Here is a 17,446-nt window from a genome sequence, read left to right on the forward strand (position 1 = left end):
GTGTGCCAGGCCCCAGGGGACAGCACATCCCATACATGCACTGTTTTCATGCAGGAGCTCACATCTTGCCAGCAAAGGCAGCTGCCCAAGGTAGCCAGAGGCTGGTACAGCTGGAAAAGCCTTGCAGAGTCAAGATGAGGGTCTGCCATTGGTGAATCTGCAGCCCTGGTAACAACTCCATGTTTATATTTAAACCCATATTCTTTTCTGTGCTGTATTGTATACATTTAAAGGAACATTAAAGTCAGAAAAACAGGCTGGGTGCAGTGGCTCACACCTATAATCCCAGCACTTTGGGAGGCTGAGGGGGGAGAATTGCTTGAGAGCAGGAGTTCGAGACCAGCCTTGGTAACACAGCAAGACCTCATCTCTAAAATTAAAAAAAAAATTCTTTTAATTATTTAGGCATGGTGGTGCATGCCTGTAGTCCCAACTACTCAGGAGGCTGAGGTGGAAGTATTGCTTGAGTCCAGGAGTTCGACGATGCAGTGAGCTATGATTGCGCCACTGCACTCCAGCCTGGGTGACAGAGCAAGACCCTGTCTGTTAAAAAATAAATAAATAATTTTTCTGGAAAGTTAGAAAAACAAAACTCCCTTGATTTTAGCATATTGTTAGTTTCTCTGTAAGTCTGTGCTTCTCACAAGTGGCAAAACTTAGAGACAATACATTCCTAGAAATTCAGCTCCTTTTCCATTAGAAAAATCAAATGCCTGTTAGTATACTACAGGCATTTTAAGTTATTTTAAGACACTCAAATAAAAAACTTATTTTAGATTTACAAAGTATTAAATATTGATCTTACTCTTTCTGTCTGCCCCACTCTACCCACCCTGGCTCTGCATCTCCCAGGCCAGGCTCACGCCAGCACCTCCTGACAACCCCCCGCCCCTTCACCAGTTCACCTGTCGCATCCACTACATCAAGGCTGGCTTTCCGAGCTTCAAGCTCCCAAACACACAAGGTTCAAACTCACTCTGCAAAGGGTGAGCCCAGAGCCTACCTCATCCTGTTCTAATGCCATCTGCACAGCCCCTAAGGCTGCCATTCACGAAGCACGGGCCATGTGTGAGCCATGCTGTCCTCAGACCTCTAGCTGCAGATTCAGGACCTTTCCTCCCAGCCTCATCTTGTAGGTGTAAAGTGATGCTCCTTAAAGGGGTTATTCTCAGCAACCATACGCAGAGCCCTCTGCCTTCTATCTCATAAACTTGACACTTCTGCACCTTTCTCCTCCCACTTCCCCAAAAGTAAATACATAGCATGAAAAAAAAGAACCCCAAAACAACTTTGGAACACACAAGGTCCAAGCTAACTCAAGGAGACTACAATACCTATAAGACCAGCACAAAATTCCACAGAAACCAAAGTACTGCATATCTGGGGTTTTTTGTAAGAAAAAAACCTGATTTTTTTTAAAAGACAAAAAGGCCTAATTATTTTTTTTTTAAAAGTACTGTATCTTTCAGTGGCCATCTTTTCCAGGATAGTTAACTTCCTAGATTGCACAACTGACAAAGCATCTCCAACATGACAGCTTCAGATGACTTTCCATGTTGTCAACACTTTTACCCATCTTAGCTGAAGGAGGACACCCCGGCTCCCCCAACACAGTACAGTCATCGATGCATACAAACCTGGCACTGGGAGCAATGCCATCACTGAAAGCATCCTTTAACTGGGAAGGGACATAGGGAACTTTCTGGGTAACAGAAAAGTTCTATTTCTTGATCTGGGTGGTAGATCTCTCTCTATATATATAGATATATAAACCGTACACTTAAGATTTGTACATTTTACCATATGTAAATTAAATCTCAACTAAAATAAAAAGATACCCACTAAAATAAGACATCATCTTTAAAATGAACTTTTACTAAAATTAAAGAAAAAATTGATACATAGCACTTACCAAAATTCAAGAAAATCAATTTGGCCTGTATTCCAGGACATAGTTTGATGAGAAATGGAATGGCAATGTACAACCCCAAAACACAGAGAAGTATCTTCCTCAGTCGGAACCACAGGCCCTTTCGCCTGCAAGAGAAAGGCAATTAGTAGGTCAAAAAGGCAATAGGTGCAATTTTGCTGTAGTTTATTAATAAGATTATCAAAATCACTAAACAAAAGCCACTCATGTCTTTTTCCACAAGGATACTGCCAGTACTAAAAGTAGTCCTGCATGCCTTTGTTAAAATTGTTTTCAAAAGTCTTTTAATTTGAGCTTAGAACTCTCCTTGCATGGGGGAGGATTTTTCTTTTCTTGAAAGCCAAACAAAAGTCCTGATGATTTATGTTCACCTTTGGGTAAGAATCCAGCAGAGAAAGAAGATTCACAGAAGTCCTTGCCTGACATGAGACCCCAGGCGTGCCCTACCTGACATCAGACCCCAGGTGCACCTTCATCTCAGAAGAGAAGGGCCTCCCGGTCAGCCTTTCCTGAGCCAGCTACAGGCAGGCATAGGTTACTCATTAGCTCCTGGTAGGAAGTATGTACACCAATGACATCAACAGAACCTGTCTGACCAGGTACTGGGAGAGGAGGCGGCTGAGAACAAGACTGGCTGTCACTGTGTGTCCTCGCATTTCTGCCCAGGCAGGTCCCTCCAGCACCACCCAACTGGGGCTCCTTCTCCAGGACTTTTGAGACAGGTCATCAACCCAGGGTCCCATGACCCTCTTCTAATCCCTCACCAGCCTCAAGAGTTCATTATCCTGTTTCCGACCCCCTTTCAAAAATGTCTCTAACCTGGTGATTCTCTAACTTCTTGGTCTCAAGACCTCTCTACACTAAAAAATTGAGGATCCTAAAGAGCTTATGTTTTTATGGTTTATATTTACTACTATTTTTCATATGAGAAGTTAAAGCTAAGACATTTTTATTTATTTATTTTTTTTTTTTTGAGACAGAGTCTCACTCTGTTGCCCGGGCTAGAGTGAGTGCCGTGGCTTCAGCCTAGCTCACAGCAACCTCAAACTCCTGGGCTCAAGCAATCCTCCTGTCTCAGCCTCCCGAGTAGCTGGGACTACAGGCATGCACCACCATGCCCGGCTAATTTTTTGTATGTATATATTTTAGTTGTCCATATAACTTCTTTCTATTTTTAGTAGAGACGGGGTCTCACTCTTGCTCAGGCTGGTCTCGAACTCCTGACCTCGAGCGATCCACCCGCCTCGGCCTCCCAGAGTGCTAGGATTACAGGCGTGAGCCACCGCGCCCGGCCGCTAAGACATTTTTAAATGCCTATATCTGGTAATAATAGTAAACAACGCATTACATATTATTATAAATATTTGTTATGAAAAATAATTACATTTTCCAATACAAAAAATTTTAGTAAGAAGAGTGGCATTAACATTTTTACAAATTTCTCTAAGCCAGAGAGCTTAATAGAAGACAGATGGATTCTCACATCTGCTTCTGCAATCAATCTGCTGCTATACCACATGTCACATAGCATCTGGAAAACCTCACTGTACCCCTGAGGGGAGTGAAAAAGGCAAATAACACCTTAGTGATTATGAAAATCATTTTGACCTTACAACCCTCTGAAAGGATCCTGGGGACCCCATGAGTTCTGAGAGTCCACTTGGAGAACTGCTGCTCTAACTTACCATATCAAGTCTAGACCTAGTGGGGCTACTTAGTTATTTCTGGACTATTTAAAAAAATATATATACATTGAACTGTTGACATATCAACGATACAGATGAATCTCAAAAGCATTATGTTAAATCAAAAAGACAGCCACAAAAGACTATATACTATATGATTCCATTTGTCTAAAATTCTAGAAAAGGCAAAACTGTTAGGACAGAGAAACAGGTGAGGGGCTGGGGGTGGAGATTGACTGCAAGGGGCTTGACGGGTCTTGGAATGATAGAACATTCTTTATCTTGATGTGGTTGTGGTTACACAATTGCACGCATTTCTCAAGACTCAGTGAATTATACTTAGAAGAATCAGTGAACTTTACTACACATGTAAATAGTATCTCAATAAAATTGATGTAAATAAGTTAATAAAGCTGATATAAACACCTCAATAAAGCTGATTATAAATATGCACATACGATAATGTAACTCATTCACTCATGTACCCAGTTTGTTCAATGCCCATTACTGAGCACCCAGCACTCTGCAAGTGGAGGACCATCAGGGCAGCAAAGGGCGTTGTCCACAGCTGTGCTGTGCTCACAGCCCAGTAGGGCACACCGGCGTTAATCAAGCACAAGTACCGTGGCAGGCATGCGAGAGTTACCTGGTGTCTGGGGACACTGCCCAGGATGACCTAACCTGGTCTAGGCTACCAGGAACAGGGCCACTGGCTGACACACTAAGTTAGGAATACAAGACTTAGCTAGATAATGTGAGAGAACAGTTTAAAATGGCATCTTAAATTCCACGTACAATCTACCTTTTCAATGAGGAAAGGCACATAATACTGTGGTTAAAACCGTGAGCTATGAGGTCTGGTTCAATATCTAACACACCACTTACTAGCTGTGCAATCTTGGGCAAGTTACTTAATCTGTCTGAGCCTCATTTTCCTCAATGTTTGATGGGGATAATAATGGTACCTTCTTTGTGGGGCTCCTGGAAGGATTACACATAATAATGCATGTGGAGTACACATGTGAATCCTGGCACCAAACCCACAACATACCTTAGCTGCCATTACCATCACTTTATTTTCATTAGAGAAAATAGCAGGGTCTGAACACAGTACATGGCCCTGCAGGGGGACGGTTGGGTGTAATGTAAGAGGTCGGAGGAGAACAAGAAGGACTCAGGACTTCATTCTGAAAGAAAATGAAGAGTCCACGAAAAAGGAAAGAGTGTGCAATCAAAGGTGCCACCACTGAATGCCCAATGCTTGTGCTCGGGTCCTCTGCTTTGGCCACCCGTGGTCCCTCCTGTGTCCCTCCCACAATTTGCTCACTTATGTCCATGAATGAGTGAATGGATAAATAAACCATGGTATGCCCTTAGGATGGAATACTACGCAGCAATGAAATGGAGAAAACTATTGATACATGCAACCACGTAGATGAATCTCAAAATAATTATGCTGAGTGAAGAAAACCAAGTAAAAGATGGCCAGGTCACTGGCAAATTTTCAGTTTGATATATGATTTCACCTAAGAAGTATTGCTATTCATTAGCAAGATTAGTACAGGCATATCTCATTTTATTGTACTTCACTTTATTGCACTTTGCAGACAGTGTGTATTTTACAAATTGAAGGTTTGTGGTAACCTTGTGTCAATGAAGTCTATCAGTGTCATTTTTCTAACATTCTGTGTTCACTTTGTGTTTCTGTGTCAGCATTTTTTTTAGCAATAAAGTATTTTTTAATTAAGGTATGTAACTTTTTTTAGACATAATGCTATTGCACACTTAATAGACTACAGCACAGTGTATACATAACTTTTATATATACTGGGAAACAAAAAAATTTCTGTCACTCATTTTGTTGCAATATTCAATTTACTGCAGTGGTCCATATTTCTGAGGTATGCCTGTATTTTCTTTTTTGCACTATTTTAAGGTGATGCTTCCTCCATAGACTGAAATGAATGACTCTGTATTATCTTTATATTTTGAAATATTTTATGTAAGATGGAAATCAAAAAAAGAAGGATATAAACAAGGTTTAGAGAAAAATACCCCTTTCTTCATTCCTTCTTAAGTTGTTGCCTATTTCTTGTGACAATTTTGTTACTATCCTCAGAAATTCTCTTAGTTGCAATCTCATTTATCACTGATAGTACTGCTATTTATGTAGTGACTCCTTGGGAGAAGCGAAGCATCAGCTGTTCTTGATTACTGATAAGAGTGAACACTGCGCACAAAGCTGTTCCCTGCCTGTGTGTGACCTGGTGTAATCACAGAGATACACATTTCTCCAGACTTCACATGCCCAAGTGCAGAGTCACAATTTTTGCCATAGCCTATATTATCATTCAATGTGCCTTTCTTTATAGGTTACTCATATCATCAGTACCATGAACAGATAACCAGTATCACTGGCCATGAAACAGAAGGGAACTCTAAAATTTAAATATAATGAATACACTTGCCATGCAGCCCAACAATTGCACTGTTGGGCACTAAGAGAAATTAAGACTTAAGTTTCACACAGGAATTCGTACACAAAGGTTTATAGCAGCTCTATTCATAATAGCCCCAAACTGGAAACACCCAGATATCCTTCAGTGGGTGTACATGTTTAAACTGTGGCACATGGTTCCATAAACCACGGAACACTACTCAGCAAAGAAAAGGGAACAAACCATTGATAAGTGCAACAACCTGGATGAATCTGTAGGGAATTATGCTGAGTGACAAAAATCAGTCAATTCCCAAAACGTTACATATTGTATGAGTCCATTTATATGACGTTATTGAAGTGACAAAATTATAGAAATGGAGATCAGATTAGTGATTGCCCAGGGTTAGGGATGGGAGGGAGAAGGCAGAGATGGATACAAAAGGGTAAGAGGGTAAGAGGGAGCCTGGTGGTAGTGGTGATTGTGATGGTAGTTACATGTGATGAAATCGCATTGCATTACACACCCAGCCCCCACACTGGGTGCATTTAAACTGATGAAATTTGAATAAGTTCTATGGATTGCATCAATGACAATGTCCTGGGGTTGATTTTGTACTATAGTGTGTAGGATGTTACCACTAAGGGAGGCAGGGAGAAGGGGGCACTGGACTTCTCTGTACATTTCCTTGCAACTTTCTGTGAATCTATAATTATTTTAAAATAATAAGGTAAAAAATTAGAAAGAAATCAGTCACTAAATTGCAAAAATAGAAAGTAAATAAAAATAATCATTAATTAACCTGATCAATTTACTGGACTTCATATGCTATCTCAGTCTGTCAAGGGAAATATCAGCCCTATTTTCACACATGAGGAAGTTGAGTCCCAGGGAGGTGAGTAACTTGCCCATGGCCACACCCCAGGACATGCAGCCCAGCTCCTGCTTGCTCTGGCTGACCTCTGCCCCAGATGCACCCCAGGCCCACTGACGCTGGCCTCTGCATCTGATCCCTGCTCCCTCCTCCTCTTTCTGCAGAGGGGCCCAAACCAGAGGCAGGATGCCCAGAGCACCAAACGTGCAATCTAGGATTTTCTTTCAAGCAACAACAGATTTTTAGGCATTTTTTGAAAGGAGACTTTTTGACAAAATTATTTGAGACAAGAATAATTCATATAATTTACCGTTTCTTGCTGCCTCCTGGAAGGATAGATCCCAAAGCAATCCTTGTTTGAACTGGATGATGGTAAGGATGCAAGGCCGGCAGGCAGTCGAGCCCTGCATCTGAGAGGATTGCCAAGGGGCAGAGAAGGTGCCTGGGGAAGGGCAGAGGGTCGGAGAAGGAAGCCAGTGGCCAACAGGGCAGAGCAGGAGGCTGCAGGCTAACGTTCAGCCAACAAGATAATGAGACACTTCTTACTAGACACACAAACAAAAGGATGTTTCTTAGAATATAAGAATATGAAACTTGGCCGGGCGCAGTGGCTCACGCCTGTAATCCTGGCACTCTGGGAGGCCGAGGCGGGTGGATCGCTCGAGGTCAGGAGTTCGAGACCAGCCTGAGCAAGAGCGAGACCCCGTCTCTACTAAAAATAGAAAGACATTATATGGACAACTAAAAATCTATATAGAAAAAATTAGCCGGGCATAGTGGCGCATGCCTGTAGTCCCAGCTACTCGGGAGGCTGAGGCAGTAGGATCGCTTAAGCCGAGGAGTCTGAGGTTGCTGTGAGCTAGGCTGACGCCACGGCACTCACTCTAGCCTGGGCAACAAAGTGAGACTCTGTCTCAACAACAAAAAAAAAAGAATATGAAACTTGGTCAGACCCCATAGTCCTTCCAAAGTGATCAAACAGTAGATCAAAAGTTCAGACCAACTTAACATGATTCAGTCATACAAAATAAATACTCAAAATGTTTCAGAGAACTTCTGGTTTCCATTACAGCATGTAAGTTACCCTCCATCCTAACAAGTAAAAATCAGAACTTAAAAATCAACAACTCTTCTCACATCTGTCAGAGAAGTGAGGACACAGGGCAAACTGCTGCCCCTAAAACAGGCGAGACAGGAGGGCAAATGCAGAGACTCACAACTTACTGGAGCAGAAACCTCCAGGGGAACCACTGTTTAACTAACAAATGGCTGAGGGCTCAGTGTGGACCAGTCTTGAGAATCTAAACCTCCAGGGGACCCAGCCATGGGAGAGGTGGACACATACTTGTGTGAACTTTACTCCAGGACCTCTCCCAGGTCATCATAGTGAATACAGGAGAAAAATCCAGGGAATAGAAACCAGTTTGAATTGGACCGGAGTACATTCTTAACAAGGTCTGTCCTCAGGAGGAACCGTTTTACCACAGCATAACCTGGGGTTAGGTTTTATCAGAGCCTAACTAATGTGGGGAAGAGAAATAGCCAGCTACAGACATCCTGTCCCTCCTAAGGTATGTGTCGGGGCGACTGAGAAGCACTTGAAGGATTCACAGTCCACAGGCATGGACAGGCTCACTGAAGCACTCAGACCTACTCCCGGGATCCAGGATGCTTCCCCTCCCCCACATCCCCACATCACTAAAGGCCTATTTACAACTATTCCATATGTGAGGCAAAAACTGACAGGACTGTCCATTACACCACTTTATGACCATATATACCCCCCGTTTAGCTGCCACTCATAAGTGAGAGCATATGGTATTTGTTTTTCCATTCCCGAGATACTCCACTTAGGATAATGGTCTCCAGTTTCATCTAAGCTGCTGTAAAAGACATTATTTCATGACATTTTATGGCTGAGTAGTACTCTGTGGCATATATGTACCACATTTTCTTTACCCAATCATCAGCTGATGGGCACTTAGGTTGATTCCATGTCTTTGCAAGTGTGAACCGTGCTGTGGTAAATATTCAGATGCAGGTATCTTTTTTGTAAGACGACTTATTTTCCTTTGGGTAGATACCCAGGAGTGGGGTTGCTGGATTGAATGGTAGGTCTACTAACTAAGAAAGGGTGACGGATAAAAATCTGCCTAGCAACTACAACGTACACTATCCTGATGATGGGTACACTAAAAGCCCTGACTTCAGCATTACACAACTCATCCATGTAACAAAAAACACTTGTACCCTCTGAATCTACTGAAATTAAAAAAAAAAAAAAAAAACTGATAGAATTGCAAGGAGAGACTTCAACACACCTCTATCAGAAATGATCATATTCAGCAGGCAAAAAATCAGAAAGTACATAGCTGAACTCAACAACACCATTAATCAACTAGATACAATTGACATCTAAAGACTACTACATCCAACAACATCAGATTACACATTCCTGTCAAACTCGCATGGAACATTCACCAAGACAGACACATTCTAGGCCATAAAACACACCTTAAGAAATGTAAAAGAATAGAAATCATACAATGTCTGCTCTCAGATCACAATGGAATTAAGCTAGAAATCAGTAACAGAAAGGTAGCTGCAGAATCCCAAAATATTTAGAGATTAAACAAAACACTACTAAATAACACATGGGTCAAAGAACTCTCAGAAATTTAAAAATATTCTAAACTAAATGAACACAAAACTTATTAAAATTTGTGGGATGCAGTGAAAGCAGTGCACAGAGAGAAATATATAGCACTGAATGCATATATTAGAAAAGAATAAAGATCTAAAATCAGTCATCTAAGCTTTGACCTTAGGAAACTAGGAAGAGAACAATTTTGTTTATCTTTTCAAAGAACCAACTTTTGGTTTTGTTGATTTTCTCTATTATTCTTCTATTCTCTATTTGAATAATTTCTGCTCTGTTCTTTTATTATTTCCTTCTTTCTGCTTGTTTTTGTTTTGGGTTTAGTTTCTTAAGGTAGAAGGTTAGCTTATTGCTTTGAGATTTTTTTTTTTTTTTTTAAAACAGGGTCTCACTCTCTCACCTAGGCTGGAGTGCAGTGGTGTGATCACAGCTCACTGCAACCTTCAACTCCCAGGCTCAAGTGATCCCCCTGGCTCAGTCTCCTGATTTAGCTAGGACTACAAGTGTGCACCGCCATGCCTGGTTAATTTTTTTTTATTCTTTGTAGAGATAGGGTCTCACTATGTTTCCCAGGCTGATCTCAAACTCCTGGGCTCAAGTGATTCTACTGCCTTGGTCACCCAAAGTGTTGGAATTACAGGTGTGTGCCATCACACCTGGTCTTGAGATTTTTTTTTTTTTAATATAGATATTTCCCTCTGTAAGTTTATCTGTAAGTACTGCTTTAACTATATTTCATAAGTTTTGGTACATTGTGTCTACATTTCCATTCCTGTCAAAGTATTTTGTAACTTCCCTTGTGATTTCTTCTTTGACCCACTGGTTATAAGGCATCTATTCTCATGAAGTTATTAATGTTTTTTTTCTGTTTGAAACTCACAGTTTATCATTCTATAATTAGATTAGGAGAAAAATGAAGAACCCTCTGGCAGCAGGAAGAAGTAAGAATTTTCTAGGATCTGCCATTTAATGAAATTGGTATTCAGTTACTGTGCATTTCCATTATGTTTCCATGGCAGAACATACAGCAAAACCAGAGTTTGCTTTTCTCTCTGTTAAAACGACAAAGTTTTCTTAGGCTATTTATTGGTTGTGCTTAATGTTAACCTTTATCATGTCCTTGATGAATAAAGAGTCAAGTCTCCTCACTTTTAAAAGAGCTAAGGTGTTTTTGTTTGTTGTTTACAACTACATTACCTTCTATAGCTACTTTTGAATTCTTTCATTGTCACTCTGGTTAATAGTTATTGTTTCATAGTCACTTAGGATCCTATCTAGCCAAGTATTTAAAACTTTTGACATTTTCAACAACTTGTGATGTTATGCCTTCCCAAAATCAAACCCTGAATAAAATTTTGATCTCAACTGACTTTCGTATTTTCTAGATGGCCCCTGGTGAATCACAACGGGTTTGTTCTTTCACCTTGAAAAAGAGAGATGTTAAAAATAATTAGGTTTATTTGATAATGCTGAGTTGCATGGAAAGCATTGTCAAATAGGAAGATATGTTAACCTTTCCTAGTTTATATTTGTATGAGTAAATATGATTAAGTATTTCACAAATTGTATAAAGTTCCTAGAAATTTCTCAGTGTCCTTGGTATTCATGGTAAGTTCTGGTATAACATTGTTAGCCATAATTCCATTTAAGATATAAAATGTTCACAGAAATAACCAAATTTTCTTGTCAATTGTGTTATTTTTATAATGAACTCTCATCAGATCTTTAACCATGACAATTTTAAATCTTTTGTTATCCATAGATACCGTTTGTTTTACTCTGATTCTTCTCTGAAAGTGTTTGCAATCAGCTTCAGGCCAAAATGCTCCATCTTCAACAAAACGGGACTGTCTCTGAGATCCATGGAAAGGCCTATGCCAGGTCTTGGTACCAGCTTCTGGTGGCATTGCTTAAAAAACTTTGAGGCCAAACCACTGGACTGAGTAAGGATTTACAGAATGCTAGTGGAGAAGCTGATGGGTTCATGAAACTACTAACCCAAGATCAAGCAGAACAAGAATTAACTACATGGGACTGAATGAACCAATAAAAAATGATTGTGATTATTTTTATGGTTTTTGTTTAGAATATCGCTGATGCTTTAATGTTCTATTTACTGAATATAAAAACCCCTTTCTCTTTCCTCTCAAGTTATCTGTAACTCATAACAATTTAGTAGATTATACTTTTATAAGCAGAAATGAAATATTTATTTTTTTCTACCTACCCAATCCCTCCATAATTCAGAAACTATTATTTTCATTTTCATGGCAATGTCATTATTGGCATCAACTCAATAAAAATCTGTCTCCTTCTAACAGGACATAATTGGAAATGGGAGGTCTATCTGGAAAGTATTCAGCCATTGTTAATATAAGGAGAATGGCTGGTGTGACACTGATGTAACCTGGTAGCCAAGGAGAGTGGACTGTAATACACATGCGTGAACAATGACGCCTTCACTGTACTAGTCAGTGGGGTGCAGGACGCCGCTTAGTGAGCATGTGTACTGTGTGGCCACCGCATTCAAAATGACTGAGCAAGTAGAGCAACAAATCTGCATCAAATTTTGCGTTAAGCTTGAACATTCCTCTGTGGAAACTACTCAGATGATTCAGAAGGCTTTTGGGGACGATGCAATGAGTGCAGTGAAAATAAAAGTGTGGCACAAATGCTTCAAAGATGGTCGAGAACCTATTGAACATGATCTATGTTCTCGAAGGCCTACAACAAGCAGAACACCTGAGAACATTGAACGTCTACGGGTAAGAGACACTGGGAGAACCATATGAGGTCCCAAGGTGGCTACTTCCAAGGGGACTGAGGTGTCATCGTCCTATGTACAATGTTTCTTGTATCTTGTATTTTCTTCAATAAATGTGTCTAGTTTTTCACATTACATGGCTGGATACTTTCTGGACAGACCTCGTATAACTACTAAGGCTTTGAATGGAATGTCACATCTCAGAATGATAATGGGATGTGGCCAGTTTTAGGAAATGAAGATTGACTTCATGGAGCCAATGCTTACAAAGCCCTCTTGAAAAAAACAGACTGGCACCTGGCTTACAGAGCCCGCATCCTTACAAATGAGTGAGGAAAGTTGCTTCCTACCAGGCCCAAGAATCATAAAATATTTTAGGGTCCTAGAAGGAAAGAAATTCACCCAAATCTATAGGTACAGCAGTTCTTGGTTTGGCCTCCTAAACTTGAGAGGCTTTTAAAGTTTAATCTGAGACTCCTTATAAAAAGTTGCAGCAAAACAAACTTAAAAAGGCCTGTATGGTCAATTATCATTCTTGCTGCACTTAAGTAAATGATCATGCCAAATCTAATGAGACCAGACTTATTTTATAAAGAAAAATAATACCATATTGATTATCTTTGATAAAGGAGATGATTATAGAAAGAAATTTTGTTTCTATAGAAAACTATAACACACCATTGCAGAGGTTATCAGCTTCTAATCCTATTTGTTATCTTTGAGGTTTTATTATCTCTCTGTAAATTGGGCTGGATCCTGCCATCTTACACATTTTGTCAGTCCTTACCAAATTCTAAATTCTCCTAGTTTCCTTAGTATCTGGTTACAACCCTCAAAATTAACATTTCCAATTTTTCTCCCACCCTCTCAACTTGGCATCACTGAAAACTAAGAACTGACTATCCAGATCCCTATTGGGATAACTGATTATCTTGTAGCTGCCCCATTTCCCCAAGGGTCTGAAAAAGTCCCGCAGGCTGAAGTTGGTTGACTTGATATAAACTTCAAAGGACTCATCAGGACAACAGACCACATATGGGCTGCCATCTCCAAAGACATTCAGACTGCAAACAGGAGAATCCTCACCCCACCATCTAAAAACAATTTAAGCCCAACGTAAAAAACTCTTCTTGACTGCCCTCTGGACTCAGAAACTGGTTTTACAGTCCGCTCTAAGCACTTACCTTTGTTTTTCTTTTTGTTTCCTCATTCTAATCTATGTCCTTTTCCTTTGCAGATCTCTTACCTCTCAATTTCTAACCCAATTTTTCTCCCACAGCATTAACCAGCTCCTTCTTGGGAAGTTTCAAATGGGGAAAATGTAGGGACTGATAACCCACCAAAAATGAGGTTACATCAAAGTGGAAACATATGAATTATAGCAGACGCATAAAGAAATGTTACCTGAACTTCCTTTATATGACTAGCGCAGAACGTTATGAGAGTCAGCAGCCACAAAGTCCCCCTCTGATGAGGTCTGCAGTCAGGCCATGATTGACCATGGGTATCAGGACATTAGAAAAAGCAACGTACGAAGAAGTCTCATTACAATCTTCCACCCTATGAATTCCTGATGTGCGAGTACACAAGCCCTTATTAAGCTGGTATATAAACCTTTACCTCTTCTGGGAGATACTTTCTCTATAAAGTATTGCCACATGCACAATAAACTTTTCTTCTGTTCACCCTGTCCATTGTCACTTAATTCACAGGTCCCCTGACAATCTGGATCTAAGCTGATGGAAGAAAAGTTCTTTCCTCCCAATAGCAGCATTATCGGGTCTGGCTGTCTTTTTTCAACATAATGAACTCCTTCCAGCAATGACTTTATCTTTCATCTTCCTCTCATCTTTATCTCCACGGCACTTAACTTAATGGCAGGCTCATAGTTTGTGCTCAATGAATCCTTGATCAAAGAATTACTGCCCTGTGATCATTAGTACAGAAAAATTATCAGAACTACCATCACCTTCTCTGGGCTCCCATTGCACTTAGAGTTTCATTTTTTTTTTTTTTTTTTTCTATTTCAAACTGTGTTCCCAACCAAGTAAATGCATTTAAAGTGACTTTGGTTGATAGTCACTTGGCTGTGTATTGGAATCTCCTGGGGAGTTTACAAAATACCGATGCCTGGCACTTGCCCTGGAAATTCTAGTTTTATTCGCCTCAAGTGTGACCTGGCCATTAGGCTCTAGGCTGTGACTTTTACTATCATTTCAAAAAACTACCCACAGTATCTAACACAGTGCTAGACAGACAGTAAGCAACCACATGTATTTATTAAATTGATAGGCTAAATGAAGGGACTGCTAATTAAGTGATTTATCTGTATCTCTGAAGCTCAGGACATGGTTTTCTCAAAAAGTGTATTTATTGTTGTACATATCTATAAAAAAGATTTCCCAAAATTAAATTTTAATTAAGATGCACATAACCTTCAAAATTCATGATTTTAAATTAGCAGCTCTATTATCCTATAGTTCTCTGATATCTAATTATAAAGGACAAACATAAAGAATTCATAAGTGAAAATTAGCTGGTTTAAAAACTGAATCTCTCTCTAAGTAATAGCAAAACAGTAATCAAAATAAATCAGAAAAGTCACATAATGCTTTTTCCCAATTCTCAAGCTGAGAGTATGTTTGTTTTTTTTTTGTTTTTTTTGTTTTTTTTTTCCTGGCAAACAGATGCCATGTTTAATGTACCTTTAAAGTTAACTCCCAAAGTATGGGAGTTAAGCTACATTCTCTGTTAAGCTACAGCTGGGTATTCGCATTGAATTACCGGTGCCATGAAGTGCACAGTTTTCCACCCTGATGACCAGTGGGCTAAATGGCCCTTAACGCAGCCCCTCAAGACTAGGAGAAGGTACTTTCACCTCTGCTATTTCCTTTCAAAAGGAAACAGGCAGAAAACAAGTGATGATTTTTGAAAACGGACCCTGTCCTCAATTTTAAGGGTGATATAGAAAGAAATAATGAGGCTGAGTTCATAATGCTTAAGGAGACATGCTGTGTCTCTGAATTCAATCTAAGAAAGCTTCCCATTGGATGGAGTTGCCATTTCTCCCTTTTTATTTTACTATTTCCTCCTAAAAGAGTAAAACATTTCCTTTGAGCAAATTTAAACAGTATTTTTTTTAAAAAAATGTTTTATTGCATGCCACCAAATAAGTTGTTGCTTATATTTCAGAAGGCTGACTTCCCTTTCTCCACTTTGGGCTGTGAAACTGGGGCAATAACATGAGGCATTGATGGGCAAACAGAGAGAGTCCTTTCCTGAGAGAACAAAAGCCAATCTAGCAACCAAGGGAGCCCAAGATCATCTGTATGGATGGAACCTTCAGGGAATGGGCTTGTTTTTATCAATGCAGTTCCTGCACTTGGAGTTGAAAAAGAAAAGTGTATCTTAAGTGTGCTATGTAGAGCTTTCCATCAAATCGCACCTGTAAAACTGAAAGGGAAAAACAACACCCAGGGTCAGGCCTCCACGGTACCTTCTGCAGGTGCTCCCACATCTGAGACTGAGGAGGTTTCACTTCCCGTGGGGTCCTCAGACTCCTCTTAAGTTGCCACATATCAATAAACACTCAGTGCTTGCTAGAATCTCTGTCAATTCAGCCAGGTGGGGGTCACCTGTCTGCTTCCAGAGGTGGCACAGGGCTTTCCTATGTGCTGCTTTTGCACTCACTCACTTTCCTAGGGGTGTGATCTCAGCCCTAACACCCCCACCTGCCCTGCCTGCCAGCCACGCTCACTTCCCCAGCCCTGCCCACACCAACCTGGGGCCTGCCCCGCCTGCACAGGTCCCTCTGTGGGCATCCCTTAGACGGACCCCCTTCAGCAGAAGGCGTGAGGACCAGGAGCAGACACAGGCCTGTGGGGCCTTGCAGCAGAGATGCCTGTTTTCCCTCTGATTGCCAGTCTGACAGTGACTTGTTTCTTCTCCTACTGTACGGGGCAACTGTTTAAACAACTTGTCCTAATTCCGCTAAGAGGGGAAGGAACACAGCACTGGGCAATGGAATCTACCCTAAAGAGCTGTTGTGCATATGAAATGAGGTAGGAAGTAAAATGCTTAGCATTGTAGGCATCTGGGCATCTTGCAATATAGGCAGGCAGTAAACATTAAGGTGAACTGAAATGTCCTCCCCAGAGGTGGGGGAGAGATAAATACACCCTGGCTTTCGCCATTACTGCAACAGCTCCTTTCCTGACCAAAGCATCAAGTTGAGCTCTAATTTCTTACTCTGGTATATTAAATCACAATTGTTCTTTCACCGCATTAGTGCTCAAAAGTGGTAGTTGGAGCTGCTGAGATCACTCCAGTAATCTGCATACAGCATCAGGTGGAGAAGGGATGCGCTAAGTGGGGCACAGCCTCCCCTGCCGCCCTCGGTCCTAAGGGCACTTGCTTAGTCACAGGCCCTTCCTCGAGAGTCTGAGCCAAGCAAAGGTGGGAGAGCACAGTGTTCTGCTGCGCCAGCTCAGGGCTGCTCCACCTTTATCTGTTAGAGAACTAAACAACATCAGGTCTTCTGGAGAATTACGAGGCAGTGGCCAGAGCTACTCAGTGGCTGGTTCTGATTCTCTGCCTTTCTGGGCTCGTGGTAGGATGGCATATCCACTCCCCTTTTAAAGTTTGGGGTGGCCCAGCGACTCACCTTGGCTAAGGAAACGCGAGGCAGAAGAGCCTATCTGAGGAGACAGAGTAAGTACATGCGGAGCTAGTCTCGGCTCTGAGTGGCCACAATGAACGGAGCCCACATTGGGCACACAGCAGGAAGGAGAGACATACTGCAGTGAGCCAGGGTGCTGCAGCATAACCTGCCCCTGACCAATACACATTTCATTACCTGAAGTCCCTCAGGTAAGACCAATAACTCAAGCTCCAGGTCTGTACATCCAATTGTCTCTTTGGGTCTCCATTTGAAGTCTCTCAGGCAACTCAACATTAACATGCCCAAACCAAATTCTTGACTTCCCCACCCCCAAATATGCTCCACCCCAGGTTCTCCCTCTTGGCAAACACCATGTGCCCAAGCATCCGTGGCAGGCTCCCAGGAGCATCCCTGACACCCCTCCTTGCTCCTACCT

At 41.1% G+C, this 17,446-nt stretch overlaps 1 protein-coding gene across 1 annotated transcript in view; it reads right to left on the bottom strand.

Annotated features, from left to right (window-relative positions):
* The window catches only part of ABHD12 (abhydrolase domain containing 12, lysophospholipase), a 68,050-nt gene that overhangs the window by 23,237 nt on the left and 27,367 nt on the right, over positions 1 to 17,446 (bottom strand). The window contains exon 2 of the mRNA XM_069495646.1: positions 1,913 to 2,037. Within this exon, the coding sequence (XP_069351747.1) occupies positions 1,913 to 2,037 (125 nt within the window). The remainder of the gene's footprint in view (positions 1 to 1,912; positions 2,038 to 17,446) is intronic.

The sequence above is a fragment of the Eulemur rufifrons genome, chromosome 20 (assembly GCF_041146395.1).
Source record: "Eulemur rufifrons isolate Redbay chromosome 20, OSU_ERuf_1, whole genome shotgun sequence".
NCBI lineage: Eukaryota > Metazoa > Chordata > Mammalia > Primates > Lemuridae > Eulemur > Eulemur rufifrons.